This window comes from Corylus avellana, chromosome ca4, assembly GCF_901000735.1.
Source record: "Corylus avellana chromosome ca4, CavTom2PMs-1.0".
Classification (NCBI taxonomy): domain Eukaryota; kingdom Viridiplantae; phylum Streptophyta; class Magnoliopsida; order Fagales; family Betulaceae; genus Corylus; species Corylus avellana.
Window position 1 is genome coordinate 16,508,057 of NC_081544.1, and position 19,905 is coordinate 16,527,961.

Below are 19,905 nucleotides of genomic sequence, written 5' to 3' on the forward strand. Positions count from 1 at the left end.
CCCTCTGTGTCCCCTTCGTCAACAAGCACAGAGACATACACACCGAATGGCTGCTCCTTCGCTCTCCCAAGCCTCTCTGGTTCAGCCGAAGCCTTCTTCCTCCTTCATAGCCCGCCAAACCCCCCGCCTATTTTCCCCCCAACACCTTTCTACTCGCTCTTCATGTGCTTTCCTTGTCAACAGACGAAATGGGTTCGTCGCAAAAGCTTCATTGGCGGCCGTGACCACCCAATCAAGCTCCAACTCCCCGGTTCCCAGCAAAAAGTCCACCAGCCCCATCATCGTCATCGACAACTACGACAGCTTCACCTACAACCTCTGCCAGGTTCGTCCTGAACTCATCTTTTTTCTTCTTTTAGTTTGTGTTTTTTTCTTTTCTGGGTTACTATTTATTCATGAATCATGATCATATGTTTGTGCATGCAATATTTTCTGTTTGGTTGTGGACAAAATGTGAGAAAATAAGTTAAATTAATGTGTATTCATCTTTATTTTTTTTGTCTGAATTATTCTGATACAGATGTTTTCAGTGAAAGATTTGTATTTGGTATAATTGAGTAGAAGATTCTTGTTTGCCTAATTCACATTTCTTATTTCCCTATATATGGGCTACCTTATAATGGGCTAAAATGTATTTGTTTGATGATTGTTCTGGTCCATTTTATATCTTAATTTGGAGGGGAAATAGGGAGGGAGCAGAGGGGTTGACATTTTAGTTCCTTTCCAAAACGGAATGTTTCACCACATTAAAACAAAATGTTTTTAACTGAAGTGAAGTGTTGACCATTATGGAAGAGCCATGGCTTCCTGCAGTGAAAGTAGACAAACTTTACAATTTTGGAGGACATGATATGTACAGGGATAAGCTGTATTGCCCCCATAGAATTAGATATAGGCCATTATGTTCATAATGGCTGATTTATATAATATTACCGAATATGACAGGTGATACTGATATCACGTAACGGTCTATATACGTCCAATGGTGGTGGTTACATGTCGATTCTGGCCGACATAGGTCGTTATCCAACAATCTATATCAGTTCTGAAAATCTAAGGGTTTGGAAAAGTTTCATGGACACGACACCACAATACGTTATTTAATGCTCATCTGTTATTGCGAATTGATCAAGTATTAAGCCACCTGAGGTCTCTGTTGCCTATCACCAGACAAGGGTAAACTGTATTGCCCCATAGAATTAGATATAGACCATTGTGTTCATAATGGCTGATTTTTATGATATTACTGAATACGACAGGTGATAGTGATATCACATTTGTAACGGTCTAGATACCTCCATTGGCAGTGGTTACACATCGATTCTGCCCGATATAGTTGTTATCCAACATTCTACATCAGTTCTGACAATCTAAGGGTTTGGAAAAGTTTCATGGACACGACACCACAATACGTTATTTAATGCTCATCTGTTATTGCGAATTGGTCAAGTATTAAGCCAGCTGAGGTCTCTGTTGCCTATCACCAGACAAGGATAAGCTGTATTGCCCCATAGAATTAGATTTAGGACATTATGTTCATAATGGCTGATTTATATATTACCGAATACGACAGATGATAGTGATATCACATTTGTAACAGTCTAGATACCTCCATTGGTGGTGGTTACACATCGATTCTGCCTGATATAGGTTGTTATCCAACATTCTATATCAGTTCTGACAATCTGTGGGTTTGGAAAAGTTTCATGGCCACGACACCACGATATGTTATTTAATGCTCATCTGTTATTGCCAATTGGTCAAGTATTAAGCTAGCTGAGGTCTCTGTTGCCCATCTACACAACCTGCATCATTGTCTCCTATAAGAACTTAGTGCTCAATCCAGTCAGGCTTCACTCTTCCTCCACTTAAGATATTGTTCACGTGGAACAAACTTGACTTGGACCAACACATTGATTGAAGTTTTTCCGGTATTGTTTATAAAAGTGATGACTCCTTCCATTAGTATGCCAATCAGAATTCTGGTCTAATATCCACCAATGTGCCAAACCTTCAGACATTGAGTAGTGATCACCTTAATCTATCTACTACCTTCGCTTTGGCTCAGCCATATCAGCCAAAAGCCAATAAGTTCCCACTAAACTAAACTATGTGGTATGGCCAATTCTATTCATCCAAAAAGAAAATAATATAGCCAATTTGCTGTGCCAGACATTATTTTAATATTAGCCCACATTTTGGCATGCCATAAACAGATAAGTTTTGCTTTACCACACTATCAAAAGAAGTCATCAGAGGTGAATTCAGTCTAAAAAAAATAACATTTTGATATGATTTTCAGTAATTTATTCCTAGTTAAAGAAGTTTTATTTATTTTCTTTTTGATTGTGGCATAGAATGCTTCTTATGGAGGAAAGCTTTTTTAGTGGTGTCACTAATGTATAGCAGCTAATGTAGCATAGATATTTATTAATAGAGTCGAATCACAATGGATTCCATTAGGGCTACTGAAGATACAGAAGATGGCAAGGGAAAGTACTGAAGCCTCCAGTTTTAGTTTTTCTTTATGTAATGGCTATAAAATTGTTCGTCATATGATGTTAAAATTTGAACTTTTGGTCCTTCAATGTTGACATGAACACAGCCGGTGCCCCTAATAAAATGCAGTATTTATGGCTAAGGACATTTCATTTATTTTTTGCCTTCTTGGGAAAACGACTGGAAGGATATGTGTTACCGAAGACAGCTCCCTGTGGTACAAGGAATGATTGTAGACAGTGACACCTACTATATCATTGCCTTTCTGAGACAATGTATTTCAAATGCATCCTTTTCTTCTTTCTTTCTTTCTTTCTTTCTTTTTTTAAACCATTGCAAGCTGTTTTGTTTTTCTTTTTTAGCAATTCGGTTCTGATTTTTATTTTCCAGCAAGTTGGAGCTTTTTTTAATGTCATTTTCTTGTGCATTTAATCTTCCAGGCTGTTTGTACATATTCTACCCACTTGATTTAACAAAACAGAATAAGAGTTCAATGTTATGTCTAAGATTTTCTGCTGCCATTACTTTCCGTCGAGAAACCTTAAGGACATTGTTCATTTCTTTTTGTATACGCTCTTTATGTGGACTGCAGGATGGCTTGCTCCCCAAGAGATCAATTTTCCTGATTTTCTTTTTATGTTTTCTTCTTCTTTCTCCTCTACGTAGTCCCTCTCTTATATACTTCCTGTGTACTTGGGTTGCGCCCCTCTGCGCTATTTAATGCATCATTACTTATAAAAAAAAAAAAAAAAAAAAAAAGATTTTCTGCTGCCATTAAATTTACGAGTAGTGTAGAAACAAGAGGATATCTAGTGAAGATCACACCCTCTTACTTTGTGTTGATTGAAAAAAGAGAGTGGCAAGAGAAAAAGAAAAAGACCTCAATCTCTAATTTGTTGTTTCAGTTGAAATTAGTTATAAATTCCTTTGCCCAACAATAAAAAGAAAAAGTTAACTAGTCCCATATCCTTTCACTTATCTGCATAATCAGGTAATCCATTCTCTCTCTTCTGAACCAGTTGAAGTACTTTTTAATATTGTAGAGGCTTTTTTGGTTTTTCTTTTCATGGGAATGGGAGTTTACATTATGAAAAGTCGGTTATAGTGTATAAATTTTGAAAGTTACTTCTTTGTAAACAATTTTCTTTATAATTCTCTTACTATCTTTTATTGATTGTATTTAGAAACTAGAAACTATTAGTCCAATAACCCTTTCTTTTTTTCTTTTTTTTTTTTTTTTTTTTTCATTCTGAAGTATGTGGGAGAGATAGGATGTTACTTTGAAGTTTACCGGAATGATGAAGTAACAGTGGAGGACTTGAAAAGGTAAGGACTGGTATTGTTGTTTGCTGCTCTACATGATGGTATTTTGGGCAGTGAACAATTTCTATGGAGCATACATCTCACCTAGCATGTCTTGTGTAATATTTCTATGGAGCATAATCATATTTGTTACTCTTTCTGCCATTTTTATAGGATGAATCCTAGAGGAGTCCTGATATCCCCAGGGCCAGGTAAGAGTTTTTTGGATGTGTTATTTTTAACTGTCGACAGTCAATGCCCTATTAAAAAGGGGAAAAAAGGAACTATTTATATCAAGATCTTTTCACACCATTCTTTTTATAGGTACCCCCCAAGATTCTGGGATTTCGTTGCAAACTGTACTGGAACTTGGACCTACCATACCTCTATTTGGCGTGTGCATGGGTTTGCAGTGCATTGGAGAGGCATTTGGAGGTGAGTCTTCTTAGATGTCTTCAATCTTGGAAGCCATCCCAAATAGTATTTCTTGATCTGAATGTATGATTATGTTGATTTTGAATTGTGTTGCTAAATTTATACCATCTCTTTTAAAATGGAAAATGGGATTCATGTAGGCTCCTTTTGTTTCAGTGTAAAACTTTTTCTGTTGAAAAATGTTTTCAATTGAAACCATTTTAAAGAAAATGATTTCACTTGAAAACATTTTCGGTGTTTGGTTCATACGGAAAATCAACGAATCTTTCTTATATTTTCATTCAATCATATTAACCAATAGATATTAACTTTAATTCACAACATGAAAATATTAATATAAAATATAAAGTTGTGTGGGACTTTATTTGTGTTCCTAAGGATGAGGGTGGCTTGGGTTTGAAGAAAATGGTTGATTGGAATAGGGCAGCCATTTTATGACACATTTGGTACCTTTTCTCTAGATCGGGGTCTCTTTGGGTTGCTTTGCTTTATTCTAATCTGATTAGGGGCAGATGTTTTTGGCTCCTCAAAGCTCCGCAAGTTAGCTAAGTCTTTTTTGAAGTTCCAAGCCAGAGATGGTAGCTCAATCTCTTTGTGGATGGAGGCATGGCACCCGGATGGTATTCTTTTTGATAAGTATGGCTTTAGGGTCATCTATGATGCTAGGAGCAAAATAGATGCCAAATCGTCTAGACAATTAACGGAGGTGACTGGAATTGGTTGCCAGCGATATCTAACGATTTGGTTTCCATCCAAAGCTGTTTGTCTCTTGTTAAATTTGGGTTGCAAGACACTCCTTTGTAGTTGCCTTCAAAAAATATGAAGTATTGCTGTAGAGATACATGGGATGCTATAAGGGTAGAACTGCCCAAGGTTGACTGGGTCAAGTTGATTTGGTGGTCTTCCGCTATTTCTAGACATGCCTTTTTCTTGTGGTTGGCAATCCAGGACAGTCTCTTCACAGGGGAGACAGATCTTTGAATTGGGGTCTGCCTAGTGATGTGAAATGCTTATTTTGTAGGAGCATAATTGAATGTAGGGATCCTTGTTTTTTGAATGTGGTTTTAGTACAAGGATTTGGAGAGAAGTGCTGAAAAAATGTTCTTTGAGCTCCTTTCCTACTGGCTGGGATGAGGTTGTGAGGGGAAGGGTTGGATCCAGGCTTGGAAGGGTAAAAGTCTGAATAGTGCTGGGTGAAAATTGGCATGGGGAGCTACTGTTTATAACATTTGGAGACCTAGAAATAATGTTAAACATTGATGGCATGCTCTAGTAGTTGACCAGCTGAGGCTTTTTCTCTCCTCTCTCCTCTCTAACCGGCTTGTGTGGTGGAGCGTGGGTGGCGCGTGAGGTGTTTTTCTTAGTTAGGGGTGGTGATATCATGGCAGGAGGGAGAAGATGGTTAGTAGAGGCGAAGGAATTTGAATTGGTGGTGAAGGCAGGGGCTTCGGGAGTGAGGATTTTCGAGAGGAGCAAAGGGAAGCAAATGTCCATTTTCATTAAAAAGGATGAGTTAGAGTGGTTAGTTCGCAACGTGAAGGTTCTGGTGGCAGTGGAAGATTCAGAGGTTTTCTGGGATCAGTCCAGAGCGGGTTACCCACGGTTTATTGCGCAACGACAATCCAATGGGCATGGGTGTTTTCTGACGTTAGAGGAATTTGATGGGAGGCGAAGGTGTGGTTCGGTCCTCATTCCAGAAGGGCGCTTCGGGCAAGGTTTTATTTCGGAAGTGCGTCTAGCAAGCTCGTCCCTCCAAGGTGCAAAGGAAGAGAAGAAGGTTCATGAAGGGAAGGAAAGGAGGGGTTATGCCGAGGTTTTGGCATTGTCAGTAAATTCGGCGGAGGAGTGTTTTGGTCCATTTACAGAGCCTGTGGCGCGAGTGCCCAAATCGTTGAAGGAGTCCTCATCAGCAATGGGTAAGCATGCTTTAGGCACAGGGAAATTAGGTTTGATGCCAAGGAAGTTGACCCAGATTTCGGCAAGGCCACCATATGGCCAGGAGGGCAAAGGAATTCGATAGCCGGAGGTGAAGAAAAGCATGGGGAAAGAAGCGCAAGCGGCTAGGGCTCCGGCGAGTAACTTACAAGCGTTGGAGAGGTCGCCTGTAACGAGGGGTGGTACTGTGCAAGCTCTGACCTCAGACTCAAACCCATTATGGTGTAAGTCTTGAGCTCTGTAATTGCAGAGAGACGTTGAAGTGGCTAAAAGGGGAAATAGACGTGGGACTTCATAGACTGGAATTGGCTCTTATAAGGGTGGAGGAAAGTGGGCTACGGCAAGTAGATAAGGGTTTTGATCTAGCCCAATCTGTCAGGCAAAGAGGTAAGCTGAAGGGGGAGGAATGGGCTGCTGGGCATGGTCCATGGCCCGCAAGAGGCCCTAGATTAGACCAATTTGCTAGGAAGGGAAGTGTACAAAAGGGGAAGGAGTGGTCTGAAAGAAAAGGCACACGGCCCACGAGAGGATTCAAGGCTAAAAGGAAGGTGTATGTGTATAAGTTAAAATCGGTTGTGGGCCAGGATTGCCGAGGTAGCTTTGGACCAAATGGGAAGAGAACTCACTTTTCTCACCCGTCGATTACAAGCGGTTCATTGATGGAATGGAAAGAGGGTTGGATCGGAGACCCAAGGGCGTCGTCATCTGAAGGAGGCACGCGCTTGGTGATGGGGTCGCTGGTAGTCGCGGATGTCCCTACCGACGCTCCTGTAATTCTCATGGACTTACCTAGAGCTCTTTCCGGCGGTGAGGTCGCGATAGGTGTAACCGGAGCTCCTCAGAGTTCTCCGGCGAAGGCACTGTTGGCCAAGGAAATGGCAGGTTGACCGCAGAATTTGAAGGAGAAGCCATCACCGGTAGCTCCCAATGCCGATCAGAGCTGGCCGTGTCTGGTGGATTCTGGTGGTGTGGCCCGTGTGGGGTCGTGATTTAAGGCCGGTGAATCATTGTGTTCGCCGGGGATTGTGTCGCTAGTTAGTGGGGAGGAAGCTACGATGCAGACGACTTCCGCGATGTCATCTCATTTCCAATGATCAAGGTTAGAGATTTGGTGCCTCGGTCGCATGGTGATGGGAATCAGGAAAGTGTGCAGGTTAGTGAGGGGCTGGGTATATCTCAGGGCCAAGGAGTCTCTGTCGGTTATCCTGGGTACTACCCCACACTCAACAGGGTACATACGAGTATTGAAATTGGGTGTTTAGAAGTGGTGGAAATGCGTGAAGCTAGCCAATCAGTTGGAAAGGATGACAGAGGGGTTGAGACACGAGATGAAGTTCCGGTTCCTTATGATGTCAATGTGCCTTCTCCTTTGAATATGTATGGTCCTACTGTTGGGGGTGCATTGGGCTACTCGGATTAGGTCATTCAATGTGCTAATGAGATTTATCCGATTGTGGGGATTTCATATACTGGTCATAAGCTGCAATTGCTAGCTCTTTTGACTTTTTTGGAAGAGTAACGAAGGAATAATGCGATGATTATTAATACGAGCAACAGCACTAAGGGCAAGAGGGAGGTTAGGAATTTGGAGTGCTCGGTGAATTATGACACTAGAAGTGCGAGCTCTAGCCGTGGCAATAGAAAGGGGAGGGGGCATGTAGTGGCCTTATGAAGCTAAGCATTCTTTCTTGGAATGTAAGAGGGCTGAACAAGAAGGACAAACGTTTGAGGGTGAGTAATATGCTTAAAGATTGGAAGGTAGATATTGTTTGTTTTCAAGAAACTAAGATTCATGGTATGTCTCGCAATATTGTCCGTAGCTTATAGGGGCGGAGTCATGTGGATTGGTGTTGTTTGGATTCTAGCGGGGATTATGTGGGATAACAGTGTGGTGGAGAAGGTCGATGTTTGTGTGGGGGCTTACACCCTGGCGGTGTCTTTCAAAAATATTGGGGATCGTTCTATTTGGGCTTTTGCTAGGGTTTATGGTCCGAACCTCAATAGGGATAGAAGGCTCCTTTGGGAGGAGTTAGCTGGTGTTATTAGCTGGTGGGACATGCTGTGGTGTATTGGGAGTATTTTAATGTCACTCGGTTCCCTAGCAAAAGATTAGGTGAAGCTCATCTGGATTCGGCCATGATGGAATTTTCTGACTTTATTTCTGAACAAGGGCTGATGAATCTTCCCTTGATTGGGGGTTCGTTTACTTGGTCGATTTCTAATGATCTCCCTCTGTGGTCAAGGATTGATCGGTTTCTTATTTCCCCGGAGTTGGAGGCCTGGTTTCCAGGGGTTAAGCAGAAGAGGCTTTCCTGCCTGTGCTTGGATCATTTCCCAATCATTCTTGAGCTGGGGGAGGTGTCAAGGGGGAAGAGGCCGTTTAAATTTGAAAATATGTGGCTTAAAGCGGAAGGATTTGTGGCCCTAGTGAAACAATGGTGGGACTCCTATGTGTTTCATGGTACGCCGAGCTTTGTTCTTGCTTGCAAGCTCAAGGCCCTGAAGTTGAATTTGAAGACATGGAATGAGGAGGTGTTTGGCAAGATTGATAGGAATAAGAGGATGCTTCTAAGAGCTTTGGTTATTGGATGTGAATGAAGAAAGTAGGGCATTGGATGCGGGGGAGGTTATGAGGAAGGCGGAAGTGGTTCGAGAGTTGAGAGAATTGCACTCTTATGCAGGAGGTGAGTTGGAGGCAGAAATCCAGGGTGATGTGGTTGAAGGAAGGTGATAAGTGTACTAAATTCTTTCACTCTATAGCCAATTCTAATAGAAGGCACAACTCTATGGATACTCTTATGATTGGGGATAACACCTCTTCAAATCCAACCGAGATTAGTGAGCACATTGTTGAGTTCTATCAAAAACTTTTTTCGGAGCAATGCCATTGGAGGCCTATGATAGATGGTATTTCTTTTAATTCCATTTCGGAGGTGGAGGCTAGTTGGTTGGAGAGAGACTTCGAAGAGGACGAGGTTAGTAATGTAGTGTTTAAAATGAATGGCAATAAGGCATCGGGCCCCGATGTGTTTTCTATGGCTTTCTTCCAAACTTGTTGGGAGGTTGTGAGGGAGGATATTATAAAGGCGTTTAGTGCATTTCATGCAAGGGGGATGTTCGAGAAGAGCCTTAATGCTTCTTTCATTTCGCTTATTCCGAAGATTCCTGGCACTATCAATCTCAAAGACTTTCGGCCAATTAGCCTTGTGGGATGTATCTACAAAATCATAGCCAAGGTTTTAGCAAATAGATTGAAGGTTGTTCTGGATAAGATTATTTCTCAGTCCCAAAGTGCTTTTATCACGGGTAGGCAGATCCTAGATTCTATCTCGATTTCTAATGAATGCCTTGATAGTCGGTTGAGATCTGGGGAGCCAGGGGTTATTTGCAAAATGGATTTGGAAAAAGCTTATGTTCATGTGAATTGGGACTTCCTGTTATATTTGCTAAAGAGGTGTGGATTTGGTGGGATTTGGTGCTCTTGGATAGAACATTGCATTTCTTCGGTGCGGTTCTCGATTCTGATCAATGGTTTTCCTAATGTCTTTTTTAGCAGTTCCAGGGGTTTGAGACAAGGGGATCTCCTGTCTCCTCTGCTGTTTGTTTTTGTGATGGAGGCTTTAAGTAGGATGATTTCAGCGGTGGTTAATAGGGGGCTAATAGAAGGTTTCCAGGTCAGTAATATTACATGCTTTCATCTTTTGTTTGCGGATGACACCTTGATTTTTTGCAATGCTATGCCCGCCCAGCTACGTTATTTGCGGAGTTTATTTTTGTTGTTTGAAGCTACTTCCGGTTTGAAGGTTAACTTGGCCAAATCGGTGTTAATTCCAGTGGGGAATGTGGAGCAAGTGGGCAGGTTAGCCGGTATTCTAGGGTGTGGGGTTGCTTCTTTGCCAGTAAAGTACCTTAGTCTGCCGCTGGGGGCCTCTTGTAAGCCTAAGCATATTTGGGATGGAGTAATCGAGAAGATAAAACGTCGGTTGGCCGGTTGGAAAATGTTGTATTTGTCGAAGGGTGCAAGAGTCACGCTTATCAAGACTAGGGCTGGCAAAACAGGTACCTGGAAAATAAACAGATACTTGTTTATCCTATGCATGTAACTATTTTTTATGACGCCTAGATGAACCTTATTATAAAAAAACATGTATAGGATAAATGGGTCGTAAGCAGGTCATAACAGGTACCTGTTTTGCCAGAATTCAAGAGCACTCTTGCCAATTTGCCTACTTACTATTTGTCTCTTTTCCCTATTCCGATTAGTGTTGCTAAGCGGATTGAGAAGCTGCAGTGGAATTTCTTATGGGGTGGTCTAGGCGAAGAGTTCAAGTACCACCTAGTGAAGTGGTCGAAGGTTTGCACCCCGATTAAGGAGGGCGGTTTGGGTATCAGAAACTTAATGATGTTCAATCGCGCCTTGTTAGGGAAATGGTTGTGGCGCTATGGATCAGAGAGAGATACTTGGTGGAGGGCTGTGGTGGATGTGAAGTTTGGAAGTTTTTGGGGAGGGTGGCGCTCTATGGAGCCAGGTGGAACTTTTGGGGTGGGGTTATGGAAGAACATTAGGAAAGGGTGGGACACTTTCAAAGGCTTTACACGGGTTGAGGTAGAGGATGGGCCTAGGGTTCGCTTCTGGCATGATTTGTGGTGTGGTGATACGGCTCTCAAGATAGCTTTTCTAGGCTTATTTAGTATTGCTTGTGCAAAGGACGCCTTAATTGCGGCTCATTTGGAGATGCTGAGTGGCTCTAATCAGTGGAATGTTAGTTTTTCTAGAGAGGCTCATGATTGGGAGGTGGATGTATTAGCCTCTTTTTTTCAGATATTACATTTTGCTCGAGTGAGACGAGAGTGTGAAGATAGGTTGAGGTGAAGCTCTTCCAAAAGAGGCCGTTTCAAGGTCAAGCTTTTCTACCCTTCCTTGGCATGTACTGAAGGGAGGGGATTCCCTTGGAAGAGTGTGTGGCGAACACAAGCTCCTCCGAGGGCGAGTTTCTTTGTGTGGTCGACGGCTTTGGGCAAAATTCTGACCCTAGATAACCTTAGGAAACGACAGGTGATTGTGACGAGCAGATATTGTATGTGTAAGAGGAGTGAAGAGACAATGAATCATCTTCTCCTTCATTGCGAGGTTGCTTATGCTCTGTGGAGTGCCTTTTTTGGTCGGTTTGGGTTGTCTTGGGTGATGCCGAGACGGGTTTCGGATTTACTCGCCTGTTGGTGGTCTTCAGGGAGGAGGGGAGTGCCGCGGTTTGGAAGATGGTGCCTACTTGCTTTTTTTGGTGTTTATGGAAAGAAAAAAATAATAGGTGTTTTGAGGACTTGGATGGATCATTGGAAGACATCTTAGCCTCTTGCTGTCATTCTTTATATCTCTAGACCGTTGCGCATGTCTTTCCGGTGTCGATTAGTTATGATGATTTTCTTGTTCGCTTTTCTCCTTCTAGTTAAATGATCTTGTTGTATACTCCCAGTGTACTTTGGGACGCCTTTACGCTTTTAATAAATCAGATTATTACTTATCAAAAAAAGAAATAATGTTAAATTTGGCAATATGTTGAGTACTGAAGAACAGATTGTTCAGCATATTTGTTGGGATGTAAGTACTCGGATTGTGGGAAAAGGCAAAGGGAAGTTTAAGTGTTCTGAAGCAAATGTAAAGCTTTGTGAAAATTGGGGCATTCCTCTTAGTTTCCTGGTTTAGTGGCTGCTTTGTTTGAGTTTAGCTGGGGTTTTGCTAAGTTGGAGCTGCTTGTGGTTCTCTGTTGCAGGCAGTTACCAATTGGATGTGTTTGTGTTTTTGCCTCTTTGTTTCTTGTGGATTGTATAGGTTTCTGATATGCTTCTGTGTATTGGAGTGTGAGTTTTCTAATGCAAACCTTTTGTGTTTTTGGACTTGTTGCCTTTGTGATGCTACATCTTCCCTTGTGGAACAAGAGCCAATGTAGCCAATATTGGCTACATTCCTCCTTTTAAAGGGAGAGGTCTAGCATTTAGCTCATGGAAGGAAGGGACCTGGGTAGGGGAGGTGTACTATGGGTCTATTACTTCCTTTTTATGCAACCTTGTGTTTTTGTTTAATTGCAGGGAAGATTGTGCGTGCTCCTTCTGGTGTCATGCATGGAAAGAGTTCTCTCGTACATTATGATGAGAAGGGGGAAGAAAGCTTGTTCATTGGGTTATCAAAGTATAAACTTTACTCCTTTTTACAATATGCTTAAAATCTCATACTTCCTTTTATGATATGCATTACTTTTTGCTTCTGAATATAGAGCTTCCTTGATTGCAATATTTACTCTATCAAGTTCATTTATTTAAGGATTTTTCAATTTCCTTTGCTAAACTCTTATTACATTATACCTTTAGTCATTTTTTGCAAATGTTGCGATTGGACCCTTTTAAAGGTTTGGAGCCTAGTGTGTATGATCCAGATAGTACTTAGTAAATACCTGTTGGTACATGCTCTCTGGAAATATCTTGATGTTTCCACCTAATCAGAGCCATATATGAAGCTGCTCGCTGCAAGTACCATTTTGTTTTGATTCATAAGCTCATTCTGGTGGCTTACATGTAATCAAAATATATACCGTTCAAAATATGGTCAATTCAGTTATTTCTTATGCTGGAGTATGTGACAAGCAGAGTAGTAAACTGTGATATGGCTTTTGAATCTAAAGAACATGACCCATATATGAATTATATTAGTTATATATTTAGTGCACTATGCCAGATAGAAAATACTTGAGAATATATGTTTGTCATAGAAATATCATAAAAGTGGATCCACTTTCTTTGGGATTCAATTAATATCCGCAGATTTGGTTTTCATTGTGTGAGTTATGCACATCATTTGCAATTTATTATTTGCTAACAGATGAAAGAAACTTGAGTAGAAAACTTAATGTGATCAGGGTTTCATGCAATATGGGTTTCTTCCCATCATTTGTACTCAATTTAGAAAATAAAATTGTATCTGGCTTGCTGATCCTTTTGATTAATAGGTTAATATCTTTTAGCAAAGAGTTGGAAGTGTGGGGGATATTGTAGACAAGCTAGGGCTTTTTTTTTTTTTTTTTTTTGTAAGTAATCGAATTATCATTAAAAGTAAAAGATGCTACCCTATACAGAAAATATACAAGAAAAACACCTAGCAAATCATGCAAGTTAAGCACCAAAGGAGCTAAGAACGCAGCTGCCCAAATATAAAGAGTATTAACAAATAAGGAAATCGTGGGAGCTAAGCACCAAGACAAACTAGGGGATGTTTTGCATGGTTTAAGAGTTTCCTCTAATGTCATAAGTTTGTAATTTCCATCTTTGTGAAATACATGAGGATGCTCTTATCTCTTAGGGTTACTTTTGACCATAAATGGTGTATTGCTTTTTCTTATGAAGTATGCAATATTTATTAAAAGGAAACCTCTTAATTTGATTGTAGTGTCCAAACCTCTTATTTTGCTAAGTAATATATTATTGTAGCGACCAAACCTCTTTTTTTGCTAAGTAGTATATTATACATATATGTGCAGTTTGTCCTTCTATCTGAACATTGTATAGAATGATATGAGCACCTCTTTTTCTTCCATGATAGCTGTATTTAATTTTAAAATGGTACATTGGTCCTACTGTATCTAACTAGCAATTATTTACCTTAATAAATTGCATACTTAGATACAGAAAAGTCATATTTTTAGGAGCTTAAGTCCTTTTTTTTTTTTTTAATTTTTTTTTTTTATACTTTGTATCTTTGGACAGTAGCTTTTGTTTCTCCTTTGGTGATTAGTTATCCTGATCATTTTCATATTCTCTTTTCTCCTTTTATTTAGGTGTTTTCTCATGCATATTTCTTGTGTACTTGGGAGCGCCTTATGCTTTTAATGATATCTTTATTACTTAGGGTTATAGGGAGCCGTCTGGGTTAACTTTTCCTGTTCTCTCCTACCTGTTTCTTTTGACCAAATCTCAGTGGACGATGCCCTTTTATCTTTTGTTGCTGGTATCTGCTTGTTCCTCTTTTGCTGTATCAAATGTTACAACCGAAGATGTCGATATATCTTATGGTCTGTGTCTTTTTAGCCCATTCACTGCTGGTAGATATCACAGCCTTGTGATTGAGAAGGAAAGTTTTCCTGATGATGAACTTGAGATTACCGCTTGGACAGAGGATGGACTGATAATGGCTGCTCGTCACAAGAAATATAAGCATCTACAGGTAAGATATTTTTCGCCCTTTTCACTTATTATGTGCTGAGAGAGAAAACTTTGTTGTTCAGACGAATTCATGAGGCTGAAGGCTGCATTGGCCTAAGAAAATATAATTTATGCAATTACTATACCAACTTGTGGACTAAGAAGATGTGGTGTCCTTAAAGTTTCTTAGTTTCTGACACTGGAGAAGGTGGGAAATTTGTTTGAAAACCACAAGCTCTATGCTTTGAAAGGCAGCGCAATTTCAATTCTTTTGTATAAAAGGTAATAAAAATATTAAGATACTTTATCTTCTAGCTACAAAGATCAAAGTTGTACTGTAAAATGTCAAACACCTTATATGTCTGGTAAGGCAACCCCTCCCGCAGTTCCCTTTTTCTTTGGGCTTATTCTTTGTGTGCAAAAAATCAGTTCTAATGAGTGAAAAGAGTCATAACATTTTACAGACTAGGCCAATGATGGTGAAATATGATTTGGAGGGCATCTGAAAGGGTTTTCATCAAGTTAGGTTGAAAGAACTTTAGGGAAAGATTTCTTGCAGTTTAGAATGGAACAAGTTAAGGTTGAAAATTAACTGTTGAATTAGTGGCCACAATACTGGGATTTTAGGGTTCAATGGATGTATCAGAAGTGCCAAGGTTATGGCCAAATAAGACAAGGAAAGATCAACCTTGGAAACTGCGAGCAGCAGCATAAATATTGATCAAGGCTTGATTTTGTTCTTTCGGCTGCTAGGGTTGATTGTTTGATGGAGGAAAGGGTTGGGCTTCCTAAAGTGTGGGTTTAAAGGTTGAAAGAGATTGGTTGTTGTTTGAAGAGGTGAAGGCAATTGAGGAAGTGTAGAAAAAGATGGAAAAAAAAGGAGATAACGAAGGAAAGAGCAATTACAATATCACGGGGCTGAACAAAGCAAAAGCTGCAAATCTCAGTTCCATTTCACCAGTCCCATAAGGAGCAACAAACATGTTATAGGGCAGGAAACCCTAGTGACTTCTATGAAGACTAAACCCCAGACAAAAGAGTTTCTTTATTAGTTTCTTTGCCTCTTAATTGGCACAATGCCCAGAGCCTTGGTTTTAGGCTTCCAAAAAGGTTGGTTTTCTCTTGCCATCCAATAGGTTTGCTGTCATTTGAGCATGCCTAATGGTGATTTCTATTAAATGCATGCTTTGTCCTCATTCATACCTTCATTACCATGACTCTGTTCTTCAAACAAAAACTAGGTAAGCAAAGAATGTAAGGGTAAATATATTAAGTAAAACCTGTGAAACACCTAGAGAAAGAGCCTAATTTGTAACTGGTAAAGAGAACTAAGTTTGCTCTCTTTGACTGCTGCTTGATCCTGCTTCCAAATAGTTAACTCTTCCTTAGGTCGATCTTTGAAACTTAACTGCTCTAGAAAGTAGTTGAATATTCAAAATAGGAGCCTGCACTGTATGAGAATCCCCCAACAAGCCAGCATATTCTCTTTCCTCACAAGTTGGCTAGAGGATATACCCACCATGGCACAAATGGAGTTCAGGGTGGATTTATTTTCTTAACACCCTTGAGTTCCTATAGAAACATGGGTAAGATTTCAAGTTTTTGCAACAAATGGCAGTTCCTCTCACCATTAACAAGTGGAGTGAGGTGTTGGGCTCTGAGGATAGCTCAATGTACTCACCAGCACCTGACCCTGGGATGTGGATCAGCCAAGGCACAGTAGCATGATATACTTTCTTGTTTGAATTGGGATTTGAAACCAAACTTTTCCCCAGTAGGATAGATAGATTGGGTGGTTCGAAATCCAATCTAGATCCAACTTTCTATTCACTCATGGTAACACTGAGTACCTTTTTTCCTTTTCTTTCTTTCTTTCTTTTTTTTCTCTTTTGACTTCTCCCAATTCTCGAATTGAGATTGGGTATTTTGGTAGATCATGATATTGGAGTAAAGGTGAGCATGGAGCTTTAGTATTGGTTGCCATGCAGAGTGACCTTTTTGCTGAAAAATCAATTTTATTATGTGAATGTAGATATTTGGGGGGAAGGTCTTGAAGTGAAACTCACATAATCATCTAGAGGATTCTACATAGTTTTGCTATGACATTTACATCTCTTTCTCTGCAATACTCTGCAACTATAATCTTGAGATTAGTAACTGCTATAACCGAGTTGATTTAAAATTGCAGGGGGTTCAGTTCCATCCAGAAAGCATTATAAGCACCCAAGGCAAGATAATTGTCCGCAATTTTGTGAAACTGATAGAAAAAAAGGAAGCGGAATCTAAGAATTGAGGGTGTTGGATGTCACAGACAAAGAGTACTTGAGCCATGTAATATATCATCATATGCAATAAGACTAAAAAGTGCAGTTTCTGTACTTTATTTTCTTTCTTCTTCTTATAATTTGAAGCCATTGTAAGTCCAAGTGTGTCTTGCTTTGAAACTTTTGGATGACCATTTCACAAAATGGCCCAATAATTTAGAGTTAAAAGGTGCAATTTGTCCAGGAAATATGTATTTCCTATTTTTCTTCTTTTCTTTGCTTTCTATGCATCTATAAATTAGAATCAAACCCTTTTTTTTCTTCTTCCTCTTCTTCTTTTGTTGGTAAGAAACCATATAGATCATATCCTACCCCTCAAAGTCTGAAAGACGCCCTTAATTTTCTAGCATAAAATGAAAAAATAAAAGGCAATACACAAAGACAAACCTTATAAGATATATGTGAGGTGAAAGTTTAGTTCATGGGATGGCCATAATGCTACAAACAAGTTTGGTTGTGTGAGATGAGATGGATTCGAAAATGTTAAGGATCTTAACCCACATTTTATTTATTTAGTTGGCAAAAGATGCATCCAGGTCAGCCAAAAATGGTCGGTCTAGAATCTTTGACCCAATCTCTACTTTATATTGATTTTTAATTCGTTGGTTTTATTTTAAGATCCTAACTTGGGCTCTCTCTCCTGCTGAATTATATAATATTTGAAATCATGGTCTTATAGTTTCTGAAATAGAAGCTCTTCTGGTGTTGAATAAGACAATAGTTGCTTCTTGTTTGAAAAAACTGCAATGCACATGATGCCATTATTCTCTGATCTTAAGCCCAACAACTCCCACAGGTGCTGTAAAAAATAATGAACGGTCTAGATTAGATTTTTAATCCACGCGTTGCGTTGCAGTATCTTTCTCTTTCTTCGGGCCTGTTTGGGAGTGCGATTTTAAAAATTGCGTTTTTGAAATCGTTACCTTTAAAATTGAACATGCGTTTGGTAAAACATGTTAAAGAAGTTTTTTTTTATCAATTGAGTGTGTGGATAACATTAGCTTTTTTCCAAATTCCTTTTTCCAACACTTTTCCAAATTCCTTTTCTCAACACTTTTTTTCAAATTTCTTTTTCCAAATGATCTGGTCCATTCAATAAATAAATAGATTTATATTGTTTTTTTTTTTTTTCTTAAATGAATGTGGGGTCCAGATCATTTGAAAAAGAGAATTTGGGAAAAAGTGTTAGGATGCCTAGTAGCCTTCAAAAATATTTGGGGTAATATTTACCTATTTTAAGCGAAATATTGGCCCAAATATTTTTTTTAAGCGAAATCATGATTTTGTTTAAATTCGCACTTTTTCAAATAAGCACCTTCTAGTCAGCTTATAAAAATCGCAGATTTTTTTCACAATTTTAAAATTTGCATTTTTAAAATCGCAATCCCAAACGTTCTAAAATTGCAATTTGATTTTAAAACGCAGATTATTTCTTTAAAAGCGCACTCCTAAATGAACCCTTCATTTCTTATCGATCCGATTAGTCACAATAACCATGCATTCCATTATTTGTAAGCGGTAATCAGATATTTAAAACTAATAGGAATTCAAGGTTTTTATTGATTAAAAATAAGAAAATATAAACGATGTCGTTTGGATTAAAATTTGTAAAGTTTGATCTGAACCGTTCATTAGCTTTACAATAGATCTCTTGTTGTCTTTCTTTTTACGCCAACTCCAAACTGGGCCCAAGCTGATTGAATTTAAAGGCTGTTAGTGATGATTTGCAAGCATACAGCTGTCCGCAGAATTCAAAATATCATGCAGATTTGACCTTTCCTAATTCTACTACCCAACCATTTAATTCAATCAGGAGGTTTACTTACCAAAATAATAATAATAAATCAGAGGCTCTAACCACTGCCAATTATTATTATTTTTTTTTTCCTAACCACTGCCAATTATGTGAGGGAACATACCTATTTGACATTTTTGGATGTGTTTGAAATTGCGATTTCGTAAAAATAATTTGTATTTTTAAAAGATATCACAAAATATAAGACGTTCGGCATTGCGATTTAAGAAGCACTTAATTTAAAATTGGGAAAAAAAATCTGCGATTTCAATAAGCAGGCCAGAGGGTGATTATTTGAAAAAAGTACGAATTTAAACCAAAATCATGAATTCACATAACAAATATTTAATAAAAAAATACTTTTTAACATGTTTTACCAAACGCCTTTGCAATTTTAAAAAGTAACGATTCAAAAAATGTTATTTTTAAAAACGCTATTTTGAAAATCACACTTATTGAAATCGCAATCTCAAACCGCAATAACAGTGCAATTGTTCCAAGTTTTTTTTTTTTTTGGTTGATGAGTGAATTTTGTTCTTGGCCCAAACAGGTCTTTGTGAAAATATTTTTCAGCCTCTTGGTTAATTTTCATTGAATTTTCGTATTCTTAAGCAAAATTGTAATGCCCTGAATTTTAAAAAGGCTAATGAAAATGAAAGTGTTAAAAGGATAATAAAAAAAATGGTTAAATTTTTTTTTTTCCCCTTGTGGGCCTGTGGCTTAACAATCTTAATTATTGCCATCTCGGTTTCATTTTATATAACATATGGTACTTCGATAATGATTAAAAAAGGAGATGGTACTTCCGTTTAAAATTCATTCAAAAAGTGACGAAAATCCACCCCAACACTCCTAAAAAATTGACCCGTGTCCATATACCTAATTAAAATTTTTTATAAAAAAAATTAAATTAAATTAAAATGATTAAAAAAATTTAAAAAATTAAATTAAATTAATTTAAAAAAAAAAAATTGGAAAAGGAGTGGCGGAGCCACCCCATTTTGCCTCAAGGGGTGGCCGACCACCCCAAACTTGCAAAATGGAGGTGGGCGAAACCACCCCGAAGGCTGTTGGGGATGACCAACCCAAGGGTTAACCCTAAATTTTTTTTAATTGACATTTTGTGGTGGTCCAAACCACCCAAGGCCAAACGGGGGGTGGCTCGGCCACCACCAACAGCCTTTGGGTTGGGGGTGGCTCCAACCACCATTTTTCAAGTTTTTTTTTTTTTTTTTTCCTTATTTTTTTAATTTAATTTTTTAATCATTTTAGTTTTTTTATTTTTAATTATGTATATGGACACGTGTCAATTTTTTAGTGATGCTGACATGAATTTTCGTTAATGTTTGGACAGAATTTACACGAATATACTAATTTTTGTTTTTATTTATTATCGAGGTACCATCTGTGATACAAAATGAAACT

The 19,905-nt window shown here is 38.9% G+C and overlaps 1 protein-coding gene across 1 annotated transcript; it reads left to right on the forward strand.

Annotated features, from left to right (window-relative positions):
* On the forward strand, positions 1 to 16,749 carry LOC132177774 (anthranilate synthase beta subunit 1, chloroplastic-like). Its single transcript, XM_059590225.1, has 7 exons — positions 1 to 325; positions 3,755 to 3,825; positions 3,976 to 4,013; positions 4,126 to 4,236; positions 12,259 to 12,358; positions 14,248 to 14,383; positions 16,550 to 16,749. The coding sequence occupies exons 1-7, from the start codon at positions 47 to 49 to the stop codon at positions 16,652 to 16,654; spliced, it is 840 nt and encodes a 279-aa protein (XP_059446208.1). The 5' UTR covers positions 1 to 46; the 3' UTR covers positions 16,655 to 16,749.
* The last annotated feature ends 3,156 nt before the right edge of the window (positions 16,750 to 19,905 follow it).

Bases quoted from the DNA above. Each gene is read 5' to 3' on its own strand.
- LOC132177774 (XM_059590225.1), top strand. From the start codon at position 47: ATGGCTGCTCCTTCGCTCTCCCAAGCCTCTCTGGTTCAGCCGAAGCCT. The intron at 3,826-3,975 runs GTAAGGACTGGT...CCATTTTTATAG, and splicing joins ACAGTGGAGGACTTGAAAAG to GATGAATCCTAGAGGAGTCC. The intron at 4,014-4,125 runs GTAAGAGTTTTT...TTCTTTTTATAG, and splicing joins CCTGATATCCCCAGGGCCAG to GTACCCCCCAAGATTCTGGG.